A 15376-nucleotide genomic window follows, 5' to 3' on the forward strand; every position below is an offset into this window, starting at 1 on the left:
GTGAGCCATATGTTGTGGTTCAGGCCTGTAATACCAGCGCTCTGGGAGGCTGAGGCAGAAGGATTGCAAGTTTGAGCCCAGCCTGGAAAATTTAACAATTTAACAAGACCCTGTCTCAAAATAAAAACTAAAAGAGGACTAGGGATATAGCTCAGCATGAAGGTCCTGGGTTTAATCCCCAGTACCAAAGAAAAATCTCTAGTACCATATATATTTGATTTTGTTTGTTTTGTAGTACTGGAGATTGACTCAGGACCTCATGTATACTAGGCAAGGATTCTACCACTGAGCTACACTGTCAGCCTCCCAATATATATATATATATATTTTTTTTTCATTAAGTTTATTGATACATTTTAGATATAAAATACAGTTACATTCATCATTGGGATCTTGTAACTTTACATGAGTATCTTGGTTCTTATTTTTTCCCCTTCCCCTGCTCTCCCTTCACCCACTCCACCCTTCTCTATTTTCAGACTTTGTTTCCATTTTTTTCCTCTTTTCATATTTTTTCCTTTCCCTTTTTTCCCTTCCCCTACCCCTCCCAATTCCCCTGCTCTTTTAGACCTTTTCTTCCTGTTACACAATATCAGTTATACATTTTTAAAATTACAATATCAAAATTTAGAGGACATTACCACAGATTTTACAGAATTTAAAAGGATATAGAAAGCATATTACAAAAATCCATTTTGAAATAAATTTGACATCTTCTAAGAAGTACCTTGGAAGACAAATTAATGAAACTGACACTGGAGGAAATAAAAAATTTGAATAGCACTTATTAAAGAAAGTATATTCCTAGCTTGAAAACCTAACTATATGACAACAACAGGCTCATATACATTTTAACTGATAAATTATATCAAACATTTAAAGCATAAAAAAGAAGTAACACTTTTCCCCTCATTTTAGGAAATCAACATTGTGATAATACTAAAGCTGGATAAAGATAATAGAAGAAAAAGTATGAACATAGATAGAAATTTGTTTAACAACACAAACTATTAGAAGTCAGATCTGGCAGTATGTAGAAAGTGGTTTTGTTATAGGGATGGCAGTGTTGGTTCAGCATTGGAAGATCCACCCCCAAAAGTCATCATTTTAACAGAGGAAAGGAAAAAGCCACATGATCCTGTCAGTAGTTGGAGAAAAAGTATTGAACTAAATTCTACATCTGTTCATGGTAAAAGCTATCAGGAGACTAGAAGTAGAACAGAACCTTCTTAACGGATAAGACATGTATTCCATACTTCCAGCCAAAATGCCTTATATGAGTAGAGAAGATACAACGCTTTCTCCCTAAGGTGGGGAACAAGGGCAGATATGCTTACTCTTCATCTGTCCATTAAACTTTTAAACATAGGCTTAAAGCAAAATAGTCTGGCAATAAAATGACACAATTAGCATAGGATTGGCATGGTAGAAGTAAAATGTTTATATGTAGATGAAATGATCATCTACAGAGAAAATACTAGGAAATCTCTAGGAGCCCCTGGAACTTGTATTTGAATTTAGCAGAATTAGAAAACACAAGATATATATAAAAATTCAGGTCTATGTATACTTGCTATAAATGAAGAATTGGATATTGAAATTTAAAAGTTTTGTAGAAGTAAAAAGGACCTAGAAAAGTAAAAAGAAAAAGAAAACAGTGCTGGAAGACATTTATTACCTAATTTTTTGTTCTTTTTTTTCTACCGGGGATCAAACTCAGGACCTCGCATTTGCGAGGCAGGCGGTGGAACCACTGAGCTAAATCCCCAGCCCTCATTACCTAATTTTAAGACATCCTCCAAAGCTACAGTAATCAAGGCAGTGTTGGAGTAAGGAAAGACGTATAGATCACTGGAATAAAACAGAAAATCTGGAAATAGAACCACACATACATGGTCCACTGAGTTTTGAAAGATTATTTAACATTAACATTTTATAGAACATAAACTCAACTCAAGAGCAGAGGAAAAGACAGTGTTTTCAGCAAATGATACCGGAACACCTGTTATCTGTATGTAAAAAATTAACCTCAACCCTTTATTTCCATACATAAAGATAACTTGAAAGGATCTATGAACCTAAACATGAAAGACTAAAACTATAAAAATTTAAGAAGAAATTATAAGGGAAAATGTTCATGAATTTAGGGTATGCAAGAATTTCCCAGAATACAAAAAACATGATATATAAATGAAAAAATTTGATAAATGAGATTCCATCAAAATTTAGAACTTTAAATGACATCATTAAGAAAATGAAAAGGAGTCCTTAAACAGAATATATTTATAATACATATAACCTATGACCAGAATATATAAAGAACAATTACAGCTCATTAATAGACAACCCAATTAAAAAGTAGACACAAGAAGATGATAAATAGCCAGTACAGCACAAGGAAAGGTGTGCAACACTAGAATCAGAAAAATACTAATCAGTACAATAACAAGATCAAATTATACACTCATTAGGGAAATGAAGTTAAAAGTTTTAAAAGAACAGATGTCAGCTTAGGTGTGAACCAGTTAGAACTTTCAAAAACTGCTAATGTGAATGTAAAATGATAAAACCATTTTGGAAAACAATATAGAAATTTCTTGTATTACTGTTAAGAACCAACAGTCCTTTTCTTAAGTGTTTACTTGAGAGGAATGAAAACACATGTTCACAATAGATTTGTACATACAAGTTGACTATCCCTTATCTGAAATTCTTGGGACCAGAAGTGTTTCAGATTTTCATTTAAAATCTACTTCATATGCAAAAAGGATAGCTACTCCTGCTTTTTTTCGGGTTCCTGTCACATGGAGTATTGTTTTCCACCTTTTAACTTTCAGACTATGAATTTCTTTTTGAATTAAATGTGTTTCTTGTATGCAGCATATTGTTGGATCTTGCTTCTTGTCCCATTCTGCCAGTCTATTTCTTTTGATTGGTCAATTGAGAACATTAATGTTGATGGTTATAACTGATACATATTGACTTATCATTGTCATGACTTTTTCTTTTTGTTGGATTCTCCCCCTTTGCTTTTAATTTCTTGTCATGCCCGATGGATTCATTCTGCTGGGCTTCCTGGGGTTGTGATCCTCCTTGTCTTTTCCTAGGATTTTGTCTAAAATTTTTTGAAGTGCTGGTTTGGTATTCATGAAGTTCCTAAGGTGCTCTTTGTCATGAAAGTATCTTATTTCTCCATCAATTTTGAAAGATAGTTTTGCAGGGTACATTAATCTGGTTTGGAGGCTGTTTTCCTTCAGGGCCTGAAATATGTCATTCCAAGTTCTTCTTGCCTTGAGGGTTTGCATTGAGAAGTCTGCTGTGATTCTGATGGGCTTTCCTTTGTATCTGATTTGTTTCTTTTCTCTAACTGCTTGTAGAATTTTCTTCTTCTGTTGGGTTTCTGGGATCCTAACTATTATATGCCTATGTGTAGATTTTTTTTGATCAAGGCTAGCTGGAGTCCTGTATGCCTCCCTTATCTGTATGTCAAGTTCTTTTTCCCTGCTTGGGAAGTTTTTTACCATCACTTCAGTGAAGACGTTTTTTTATGTCATCTGCACTCTCTCCTCTTTCTTCATTGACTCTGATCAATGTTATGTTATTCTTCTTTGCATCGTCTAGCAGCTGCTGGATTGATTTCTCGTGGTCCCTTACTATTTTAAAGCAATTTTTGTTTTCCTGGTCACTAATTGCAATCTTATCTTCTATATCTGAAATTCTGTCCTCACGTTGGTTCAGTCTGCTGCATAGACTTTCAGTGGAGTTTTTAATCTCCTGGAAATCTGTTTGTATCTCTTTTATGGATTCCATTTGTTTCCTATGTTGGGATTCCATCATGTTCCTCAGCTCCCATATTTTTTTTATCTGTGTCCTCTCTAGATTTATTAATCATGTCTTGCACTATGGGCACAATCTCTGCTGTTATGTGAGAAATTATTTCTTATTTCCTTTTTTCCAGGTCCTCTTTTGTTGCCAGTTCAGGGAGTCCAGGTGGTTGAGTATCAGAGTGTTCCATCTCGTTTCTCTTTGGGGTTGCTGTAGGTGATCTGGAAGTCTGTTTTTGAGGCTTGTTTACATATGTTCTCATTTTGAATGGGGGTCTTGGGGTTGGGGGGGGTGAGTGCTGCTAGCACCTGTGCAGCTCACCTCCTCTGCACTGAGAGCAGTGCTATGGCGGCCCTGGAGCCTCCTCTGGGTGCTGGGATTGGTTCATGTCCTCTGCACTGGGAGCAATGATATGGTGGCAGCCGGGGTGCCCCAAAGTATATTTTTTTGAGACAGGATATCACTGTGTAGTTCAGGCTGGCCTTGAATTCATGGTGAACTCTTCCTGCCTCTACCTCCCAAGAGGATTATAGGCATGTACCACCACACCTGGTTTTCCAAAAAATATTTTTAAGAAAAAAAAGAAAAAGAGGAAAAGAATATGTATGCTATAATCACATTTGCATTTTTGAAAGAATACATATTTTTATATTACATTTATAGGCACAGAATTTGGAAGAAAGCAAAAGAAACTTAACAGTGAGAATTTCACACTGAATGGGAAGGGAGTTTTTAGTTTTTAACTTTTTGTTATTTATTCTCTTTGTTTCCCATGAACATGTTTTATGTGTGTGTGTGTGTGTGTGTGTGTATATATATATATATATATATATATTATATATAACACTGGGGAAAGAACCTAGGATCTCACTCATGAAACTTGTGTTCTATCACTGAGTTATATCCTTCGCCTGTTACATTTCAGAATTTAACATATGATAAAGTATTTATCATCAAACAGTCAGAAAATGAATACTGCATTATGTTAGGCTGGTTTTTTTTTTTTTCTTTTTTTTTTTTTGGTGCCGGGGATTGAACTCAGATCCTTCTGCTTGCATAGCAGGCGGCGAAACCACAGAACCAAATCCCCAGCATTGTTTTGTTTTTTTGAGATAGGATCTCACTATGTAGCCCAGGCTGGCCTCAAACTTGGGGCTATCCTCCTGCCTCAGCCTCCCAAGTTCAGGGATTACAGGCGTGTGCAATCACACCCACCTAATTTACTTGACTACTGTAACAAAAATTCAAGTCACGAATGTGTGTATACTTGTATGTGTGTATGTACCTCATGTTTTGCATACCAAAGGAAATTCAAAATGGATTATAAACTGGGCATGGTGGTACATGCCTGTAATCCCAGCTACCCCAGAGGCTGAGGCAGGAGAATTGTAAGCTTGAGCCCAGCCTGGGCAATTTAGTGAGACCCTGTCTCAAAATTAAAGAAAAAATATAAAAAGGGCTGGGGGATGTAGTTCACTGGTAGCATGCGTGAGCCTAGCATGTGTAAGCTCCTCAAAAACAAAAACAAAAAAGATTACCAAGTAGAAAAACTGAGATCATTATGAAGTAAGCATCATGTTTTGATATATGTATATGTTCACTCTTACCACAGCAAATTTCAATTATATATACTAGAATATGTGGTATTATTAGCTTTATCAAGTATAATAAAATATTATCAACTATAATTACCATGATGTACATTAGATCTCCACAATTTATTCATCCTGTATAACTGAAACTTTGTATCCCTTGGCCAATATCTAGATAAATTTATAGAGATCCAGAATAGATTTGTGGTTGCTTAGGGGTGGGGTGAGTGAGTTGGGAGGAAATGGAGAGTGGCTGGGGATACTGTTTAGGGTTTGTTTCCCAGATGATGAAAATGTTCTCAAATTGGTTGTAGTAGTGGATGCACAACTCTTTTTGCATGCTAATGAACGACTGCTGGCTGGGGGCTCCTGAATAGCTTCCTGATGGGGGGGCTGGTTGCTAGGGGAACCAACCTTGTGCTTAGAGGGTTTTCTAGAGGTATTGTTTACAATTGGGTAATACATGTAAGGCACCTGTTACTCCTAGAAGAAGGTATCCATTTATTCATCCCTATTTTCCACTGCTTCCTAACACACACTGCATTTGCTAGGCTGGTTTCCATTTTATTTCTTGACTTTATTTCCTATATCTCAAGGCTGAGCTTTAAGTCCTTGCCCAATCTCCTTCCAGAACTCCATACAAATCAAGAAGCCTTCCTCTATTTCAGTCTGTAGTGACTTCTTTGCCTGACATTTATTTGTTAATTCGTCAGTAATCTCATAATCCAACCAATCATTGAATCTAAGTAACCAGATCATTATAATACATACTAGTATATTATTCTGAATAGTATCGATTTTTCATTGCATGTTTCTCATGTGCCAAGAAGGAAGACTTGACCAGGCATAGTGGCACTCAACTGTAATCCCAGCACTCAGGAAGCTGAGACAAGAGGATCTCTGTGAGTTCGAGGCCAGCCTGGGCTATGTAATGAGTTCAAGGCCAACCTGAACTACATAGTGAGACCCTGTCTCAAAGAAAATAAAAAAGGGAAGACTTGGCTTCATAATCTTACCTAAGCATCACAACAACCCTATGAAATATGTCTATTATATCCAAAAACTGAGACTCAGAAATGTTAAGTAATTTGCTCAATGCTACAGTGACTGAGCAGGGAATTTGAATTAGGTGTAATTCCGAACACTGCATTCTTTACCTCTATTAATACCATTTCAATTGCATTGTATGCTACTATACATAGGTACTCAATAAATAAATATATTTAAAAAAAATTTTTTTGGCTGCTGGTGGTTGAACCCAGAGCTTCACTCAGGCTAGGCAAGAGCTCTGGCATCCAGTGACAGCACAAGCCCAACATATTTATTCAATGTCTAGGTGGAGCTTCAGCTAGCTGAAAATACCAGTTACTTCAGAAAGGATTTACATGTTTGATTCATGGGCAATATATTTATAAAGGATCATTAAAGGAAACAATGATATTTGGGTTCATCCTTAAGCCTCAAGATATCTTGGTGGAAGAGAATCACACCTTCACAACCCTTGTTACTTCCTTATGAATATGAGCAGATTGGGCCATATGGCTTAAGGCTCTGACCCACTGTGACCAGTTTTAGTTCCTTCAGCTCCTGTTTCCTAGCTTAAAAAGATCTGCCCCTTTGCTTGTGCTTCTTCCTGTTTACCTTTGCTTGCAGCTGTATCTCCTCTTCTTGTGCATTTGAATGAGGTTCTAATACCTGTGGGAGGTAGGTTTTGAATTCCACAGTTAGGTTTTATCCAGAAGGTGATCAACAACAATTATGGTGTGATGTCAAATTGCTCAGCCCTCTGAACTGCTCAGCCCTCTGAGTAGAATGGAACTAAAGGAGCTGGTGATGCAGGTCAGTGATAGAGCACTTGCCTATCTATCATACAGCCGACCAAGGGTTTGATCCCCAGCACTGGAGAAAAAAAAAAAGAAAGGGGGAAAAAGGAATTAAGCTTCCTTATCCAATATATTAATATTGCTAGAATTTCTAATTTAATATTTATATGCAGCTGGAAACACATTTTGGAGAGATCCAGGCCTAGAAATCTAGATGAGCTTAATTACTTATGTACAGGTGGTTTCAAGCCATTTTTCATTCTCTTGCTATCAATATTAGAAATATTTACAGTTGAGGGTGAGAGTTGAGGGATCCAGATCAGATGACTCTTTATAATTTGGTAAAGTCTCTGGGAAAAATTTCAGGATCGGAGAGACCTCACGTACACAAGAAAGCCAAGAAGGACTGAGGGAGAGGGAGGTGGACACTCGGGGTGCTGCTTCCCTCTCCACTATTCGCATACAAATCCCCTCTATCCCCTCCCCCATCCTACAGCCTAGTCACTGATTCTGACTGACAAGGCACAGGGGTTAAAAAAAATATCCCATGGAGTCTCCAGCAGGAAGCCTCTTATTGTCCTGCTCTAACGACCAGAGAGGAAAAAGAGAAAAGGCTGTCCTTCCCCTTTCTCGTTCCCCGCCACGCCAGGCCAGGCTCGCTGTGGCTGGTGGGAAGCAGTTTCAGGTCCCACGCAATACCTTTTGCAAAGCCCAGGTGTGGGTGTGGGTGTGTGTGTGTGTGTGTGTGTGTGTGTGTGTGTGTGTGTGCGCGTGTGGTGTGCAAGGGGTGTGTGTGTGTGGTGTGTTTGTGTAGGGAGGAGGATTGGGGGTAGGATCCCATGACGTTGTGGGCTCCTCCTCCTGGTGAATATAGGGGGCGCTTGGCGCGCAACGACCCCAAGCAGCAGCATTGAAGCCTGAGCTACGGAACTCAGCACCCCTCACCCAACTCGCTTAAGTCGGCCTCACCGAGCTGGACTCGAGATTCTCTGCTCCCCGGCTTGCCACATCTCTCTGGTAAGCCTTTGGGGCCAACACGTGTGTCAGGGAAAGGAGGGTCGGGTGAGGGTCCCGGCATATCTAGGATTCTCAGGCAACCATGGCTTGCAGTTACATCAACACGGCCGTGACCTGTTGCTGGCAAGACCTGGGCCCCCGGAGCCAAGGTTACCATCTCCACCCCAGCCCCAGACCATTCCTGAATGAAATCATAAAAATCTGGGAACTGAGTCGGGGAGCATAGGGCGGGACCCCTCATTTCAGCAGAGAGGGGAGTGAGAGCAATCTCAGGCTGCTCTGGGGCCCCTCTCTCGGCACGTCCTCAAATCTTAGATATGGGAGCCCAGCCTCACTGTTGAGGCCGGCAGGTCGACCTAGTGGGGTGGAGGAAGGTGGGGGGCCATTTGCTTACTGCCCTGGGCGAACGCTGCGCCACTTGAGCGGTGTGGGCTCGGTGAGGTGAGGTGGAACTGAGCTGGTTCTCACTTTTTATCTCTAGCGGAGATGGGGGTCCCTCTCCTAGGAGATCTCTTTTTTTTTTTTTTTTTTTGTGGTACCGGGAAGTGAACTCGGGACCTTGTGCTTGCGAGGCAGGCGCCGGAACCACTGAGCTAAATCCCCGGCCCACCTAGGCGATCTCTTTTGAGCCCTGGGGTTGAGACCTGAAAGGAACCTTGTGGACATTGATGTAGAAAGGGGAGTCTCCTAGGCTTGCCGACTTCTCCGGAGTTGAGCTCTGCTTAATTCCCAAGGAGCCACTCACAGGTCAAGGAACAATCACCTTGGGTTTCAGGGTTCCTGGGTTGGGGGTCTAGGATAAATTCTATAGGTTCTTGGCCAGGGAAAGAAGAAACCTAATATTATCTGAGCACTTACTAGGTCCCAACTACTGTATTGCAAGGGGCTTTCACATGCCTTTTCTGAAATTAGTCCTTCCACAAACCTTGTGAAATATTGTAATCCTTACTTGCATTATTGTAATTCCTATTTGCATATGAAGAAACTGAGGTTAGAGGTAAAGTGACTTGCCTTTGTCCCCTCAATTTCCCCCTCCCCTTTCCCTCTTAGCTCCTTTGCCTGGTGGAGTGGATCTAGTGGGTCTTGTAATTCACGTTTGGAGTTTAGGAATGGTGAGCCCCATTGAAGGGTTTTTGTCTTGTTTTTCACCAGATCCTAGCATCCTCTTCAATTCCAACTAGAATGCTGTGGCAGGCACTTCGCAGATTTGGGCATAAGCTGGTACGAAGACGTACGCTGGAGCCAGGCATGACTGAGACCCGCCTTGCCAGATGCCTCAACACTGTGGATTTAGTGGCCCTGGGTGTGGGCAGTACATTGGGTGCAGGCGTGTATGTCCTGGCTGGTGAGGTGGCCAAAGATAAAGCAGGTCCATCCATTGTGATATGTTTTTTGGTGGCTGCTCTGTCTTCTGTGTTGGCTGGGCTGTGCTATGCAGAGTTTGGTGCCCGGGTCCCCCGTTCTGGTTCTGCATATCTCTACAGCTATGTCACTGTGGGTGAACTCTGGGCCTTCACCACTGGCTGGAATCTCATCCTCTCCTATGTCATCGGTGAGAAGGTGGGGCAGGGAGGAAACTGCACAGCCAGCAGAGGGGCTTTGGGCCAGCAAACCTGGGTGGAATAGTGAAGCTGAAGTATTACTATTTATAGGGCCTCAGTAAACCTAAATGTGTATGTTTATGTGGGTGTGGGAGGGTTAAAAGTATGGATACATTGTTTATTATACTCACTTCTGTCTGGGTTTCCTTCAATAAGTGACTGGTTTTGGTTCTTAAAAAATTAAGAGTAAGGCTGGAGGTGTAGTTTGATGGAGCATGTGTGCCTGAGGCCCTGGGTTCAATCTCCAGCACCAAAAAACCCCCAAAACGAACAAAACAAAACAACCCCAAGAACGAGTGGTACTGGGTGATATTGGCAGGGATTTGTGTGAGACTGGTGTGGGAGAGTGAGGGAACTTGACTCTATGTTTCTCCCTCTGCCTCACTAGGTACAGCCAGTGTGGCCCGGGCCTGGAGCTCTGCTTTTGACAACCTGATTGGGAATCACATTTCTCACACTCTAAAGGGGACCATCGCACTGCATGTGCCCCATGTCCTGGCAGAATATCCAGACTTCTTTGCTATGGGCCTTGTGTTGCTACTCACTGGTAAGGCAAGATGCAGGATATAATGGTGGGGATGGGACTAGGCTCAGGGCTAGGAACACAGATGGGGGCTGAGACTGGAAAGAACTTGATGGAGGTGGTGATGGTGGAGAGAAGAAGCTGAGAAGGTATAAGTCTGAGGCAGGAAAATAAAGCAAAGTTTGGGTGGAGGACTTTCTCAATATTGTGAATGAATTTTTCTCACAGGATTGCTGGCTCTGGGGGCTAGTGAGTCGGCCCTGGTTACCAAAGTGTTCACAGTGGTGAACCTTTTGGTTCTCGGCTTTGTCATCATCTCTGGCTTCATTAAGGGAGACCTGCACAACTGGATGCTCACAGAAGGCGACTACGCATTGGCTAAGGCTGGACTCAATGACACTAATAGGTTAGAGAGTCACTCTTAGGAGCTGCAGGGTTGGGAAGATGATGGGGAATCAGGGGATCTATGATGAGAGATTTAGGGTGAGGGTGGGGGAAAATGGCAAGTTGAGCTTTGAAGACCTAGCCAAGTAGTTTGGCATTAGAAGAAAGGTATGGAGGTACTTGAATGTACCCTTACCTTTTCCATTCCTTCTTCCACTCTAGCTTGGGCCTTGTGGGATCTGGAGGATTTGTGCCTTTTGGCATCGAGGGGATTCTCCGCGGAGCAGCTACCTGTTTCTATGCGTTTGTCGGTTTTGACTGCATTGCTACCACTGGTAACATAATCACTCCATTCTGTTCAGGGCTTGGGTGAGTGTGTGCCCAGGCTGCACGCAGATTGGGGGTGGTAGAAGAGCGAGCCTGCTTCCCTGGCTGAGAACTTTTGTGCTGTGCTCTTTCCTGCAGGGGAAGAGGCCCAGAATCCACAACGTTCCATCCCCACGGGCATTGTGATCTCATTATTCGTGTGCTTTTTGGCGTACTTTGGTGTCTCATCAGCACTCACCCTCATGATGCCTTACTACCAGCTTCAGCCTGAGAGCCCTTTACCTGAAGCATTTCTCCACATTGGATGGGCTCCTGCCCGCTACCTTGTGGCTGTTGGCTCCCTCTGTGCTCTTTCTACTAGGTCAGTGTCAAATGTTTGTTTTCCAGCTGGGCGTAGTGGTGCATACCTGTAATCTCAGTACTCAGGAGGCTGAGGCAGGAAGATCACACGTTTGAATCCAGCTTGGGAAACTTAAGGAGACCTTGTCTCAAAGTAAAGTAAAAATAAAGGGCTGGAGATGTAGCTCAGTGGTAGAGAGCTTGCCTAGTGTGTGTGAGGCCCTGGATTGAACATCAGGTACTGCCAAAAAGTTTATTTTCCTCTGGTTAGAATCTCATTTTGTACTAAAAGATTACCCTTTAGTACTAAGACTACCCTTTAAAAGGGATGTGAAGGGAAAGTGGAAATGCCTTAAGCATGCAGGCTTGGGAAGAGAGAGCTCAGTCAACTCGTGCCACTCTGGGTATTCTCCTCTGCAGCCTTTTGGGCTCTATGTTCCCCATGCCTCGGGTGATCTACGCAATGGCAGAGGATGGCCTCCTGTTCCGTGTCCTTGCCCGTATCCACACTGGCACACACACACCTATCATGGCCACTGTGGTCTCTGGCATTATTGCAGGTAAAAAATACTCTTAGTTATTTCATATCTCCTTTAAAACTTTGCCATTCCCTTCTTTCACTTCTTGTCTTTTGCCCATCAATTTTAGCATTCATGGCGTTCCTCTTTGAACTCACCGATCTTGTGGACCTTATGTCAATTGGGACCCTGCTTGCCTATTCCCTGGTGTCTATTTGTGTTCTCATCCTCAGGTGAGAGAGACCCTTTTCTTCTGCACACTGTGATTGGGGTTTTTATTGGACAAGAAATGATGGGGATCTGCTCCTTCTCCCTCCTCTGCCTTTGTCATCCTGATTTTCCTTGATGAATCTGGGTTTCCCATTGTATCCAAAAGAGCTTTTAGCTGGGCATAGTGGTGCACACCAGTAATCCCTGTACTCTGGAAGGCTGAGCAGGAAGACTGCAAGTTCGAGCCCAGCCTGAGCAACATTGACTTAGTGAGACCCTGTCTCAAAATTAAAAACAAGGGCTGATGATACAGCTCAGTGGGAAGGCTCTGGGTACTGCAGACAAACAAACAAACAAACAATAATTACCCTTAATAGTGATAAGGAAGATAAAGCTGCCTGGGAGAAGATGGTAAAGTGGTTAACAATTGTGTTTAATGGAGTCTACTTTTCCTTCAGGTATCAGCCTGACCAGGAGATGAAGACTGAGGAAGAGGAAGTAGAATTGCAGGAGGAAAAGATATCAGAAGCAGAGAAGCTGACCCTCCAGGAACTCTTTTGCCCACTCAGTTCTATCCCCACTCCACTTTCTGGCCAAGTTGTTTATGTTTGTTCCTCACTGATTGGTGAGCAGTGGACTTTTTTTTCTTTTGAGGTGGATTTGAGGTGTCAGCATGCTGGGGTGGACATGTTGTTGTTAGTGGTATTTGGTGGCTGAGGAAGCTCTAGAGAGAGAATGATTTCCTTGGGCATGGGATGCCTAACATCTTAACATGTTGGTCTCAAGAGTTGGTTTTGATGTCTCTCAACTTGACCTTTGAAGCTCTACTGCTGATTGTCCTTTGCCTCGTGCTGGCCCAGTGGCAAATTCCACTACTTTCTGGAGACCCAGTATGGGTGGCAATGGTTGTGCTACTCCTGCTGCTCATCACTGGAACCACTGGGGTTATCTGGAGACAGCCACAGAACTCTACTCCCCTTCACTTTAAGGTAAATGACTTTTCTCTTTCCCAACACCAACCCATCTTGGAAGAATAGGCTTCACATGCCTTGTGGTCTAATAAAGTTTATAGATATTCTTTAATTAGGTATGAAAAAGAAGGTATAGGAGGTACCTAAGCCAAAGACTTATTCACTAACCCACTTTAGTTCCATTTTCCCAAAATGTGTATTCTGGGAGTCCCATATATTGTAAATGAGTCCCATGTATTGTAAATGAGTGGCCACTGAACTACAGGGCATGAGTAGGATAGAAATCTCTGGGTCACCCTGTGGTGATTTTCCTTTGTTTTCAGGTGCCTGCTGTGCCTCTCCTCCCAATAGTGAGCATCTTTGTAAATATTTATCTTATGATGCAGATGACAGCTGGTACCTGGGCCCGATTTGGGGTTTGGATGCTGATTGGTAGGTATTACTTGGGAAGAGTAAACCCCTTGGGTGTCCAGTGCCAACTCCTTTTGCTCTTGATCTCTAGTAGAAGGTGGTCACTACTTCCCCACCTCACAGCTGCCTTTCTCCATTAGGATTTGCTATCTACTTCAGCTATGGGATCCAGCACAGCCTGGAAGAGTTTAAGAGTGACCAACCCCTATCCAAGTCTAGAACCAAAACTGTAGACCTTGGTCTCAGTAGATCTGTAGACCTTGATCTCAGCAGTCCTTGTATCCACTCATTTTGACACACCTGAGTGCTTCCTGGTCCCCTGCACAATAATGGAGAGTACTCTTGACCCACGGAAAGTTGGCCCTCCCATGTGATGTTGGTGGGGGATATTAATAGAGCTCTGCATTTATTGTGGAGTCAAGGATGTGTCCTAGCTGTTTTTCATCTCTCTTTTTTTTTTACTTGTCTACTTTTAAATGGTTTCTGTAGTTGCTTACTGGAATTTTAAATAAATATTAAATAAAGTGGAAAGAAAAGAAACTGTTGTTCTTTGCTTGCTAGACATGATGTAGAGCCTGACTTTTAAGGCTGGAGAGTTTCAAAGAAGTGTCTTTTGTCTTTCTTCAGTCATCACAAAATGATCGGCTATGCCTGATTGTGCTTTTTGTGGACTCAGGTTTGAGGAGGGTAGTGTTAAAAAGCCCTTCAGACAGACTAGTCATCCTTAGAGGAATGATCTTTCAATACGATTTTCCCTTGCTACACTTAAGATCATTAGGCTCTGCATAAGTAAACGGCAATACTCAGCACTGGGATTTAGGGGTGGACTCTGACTTCGACACTGGCATGTGTTAGGGCCTGCACTGAAACCCCTGTTTTTTGTTCTACTCCTTCTAGTTGGATCAGTCCCAGACTTCTATGACTGTTAGGGAACAAACATTTTGGCTGGGTTCTTTCACTGCTGGGAGGGGAGGGGTGGACAGTAGAGGAGTTTCATAAAGGACTGTATATATGCAAGGACACTGATTGCTACAGATGTAGTAGGGGAACAGAGATCCAAGTTCTGCCCAGACCAAGAATCATTAATTAATTCATTTATCCAACAAACACATGTAAATGCTATTATCAGTACCCCTGTGCTGGGTACTGATAATACAAATGAGTAAAACAATGTCTTCCTCCAAGGAACTCCCCATCTGCTGTGGAGATAAGCAGAAAACACAGGCACAAAACAATGATTGGTGCTGAGGAAGCACAAAGAAGGACACTTGAGCAGAGTATGGACTAGGTGCTTAAGCAAACTGAGGGGAGGGCTTGACTGTCAATAAGCAGTATGTAGAACATCGTGCAAATAAGAAAACAGATTATCTTTGGCTTATGGCATATAGTTTGAATGTATCTGGAAGGTAGCATGTGTTGTTGCTAAAGGTAACAGACCAAACACATAGCCTTGTGTAAGGTATTCAAATGTTATCTTGTAAATGGTGTGCATATGGAGGGAAGGATGTAGGAGGTAAGGAAGTGGGTATCTGGGTGTGGCAGCACATGCCTGTGATCCTAGCACTCTGGAAGTCCAAGGCAGTTGGACTGCAAGTTGGATGGAGCCCAGCCTAGGGAACTTAGTGAGACCTTGTCTCAAAATTAAAAAAACAGGCTGGAGATATAGCTTAGTGTGGAGGCCTTGGGTTCAATCTCCAATACTGGAAAAAAATTGGTGACTGATTTCTGCAAAAATTTCAGAGTGAATGATCATTAGCCAAGATAAGGAACATAAAAGGAAGACAATATTTGGGGTAAGATGAATTCACTTCCAAGTGTGCTAAGTTTTTATACAT

At 42.2% G+C, this 15376-nt stretch overlaps 1 protein-coding gene across 1 annotated transcript; it reads left to right on the forward strand.

Moving 5' to 3' along the window:
• The first annotated feature begins 7480 nt into the window (after positions 1 to 7480).
• Positions 7481 to 14060, forward strand: Slc7a3 (solute carrier family 7 member 3). The gene is made up of 12 exons (XM_021250555.2): positions 7481 to 8257; positions 9410 to 9809; positions 10247 to 10405; positions 10610 to 10787; positions 10988 to 11100; positions 11231 to 11453; positions 11852 to 11991; positions 12080 to 12182; positions 12618 to 12784; positions 12982 to 13148; positions 13454 to 13562; positions 13682 to 14060. Exons 2-12 carry the CDS (start codon positions 9440 to 9442, stop codon positions 13834 to 13836), a joined length of 1884 nt encoding a protein of 627 aa, XP_021106214.1. The 5' UTR covers positions 7481 to 8257; positions 9410 to 9439; the 3' UTR covers positions 13837 to 14060.
• Positions 14061 to 15376: the final 1316 nt, after the last annotated feature.

Source organism: Heterocephalus glaber, unplaced genomic scaffold (assembly GCF_053883595.1).
Source record: "Heterocephalus glaber isolate CG9 unplaced genomic scaffold, H.glaber_assembly_v1.0 deba00001068, whole genome shotgun sequence".
NCBI lineage: Eukaryota > Metazoa > Chordata > Mammalia > Rodentia > Bathyergidae > Heterocephalus > Heterocephalus glaber.

Bases quoted from the DNA above. Each gene is read 5' to 3' on its own strand.
- Slc7a3 (XM_021250555.2), top strand. From the start codon at position 9,440: ATGCTGTGGCAGGCACTTCGCAGATTTGGGCATAAGCTGGTACGAAGA. The intron at 10,406-10,609 runs GTAAGGCAAGAT...TTTTTCTCACAG, and splicing joins CCTTGTGTTGCTACTCACTG to GATTGCTGGCTCTGGGGGCT. The intron at 12,785-12,981 runs GTGAGCAGTGGA...TGACCTTTGAAG, and splicing joins TGTTTGTTCCTCACTGATTG to CTCTACTGCTGATTGTCCTT.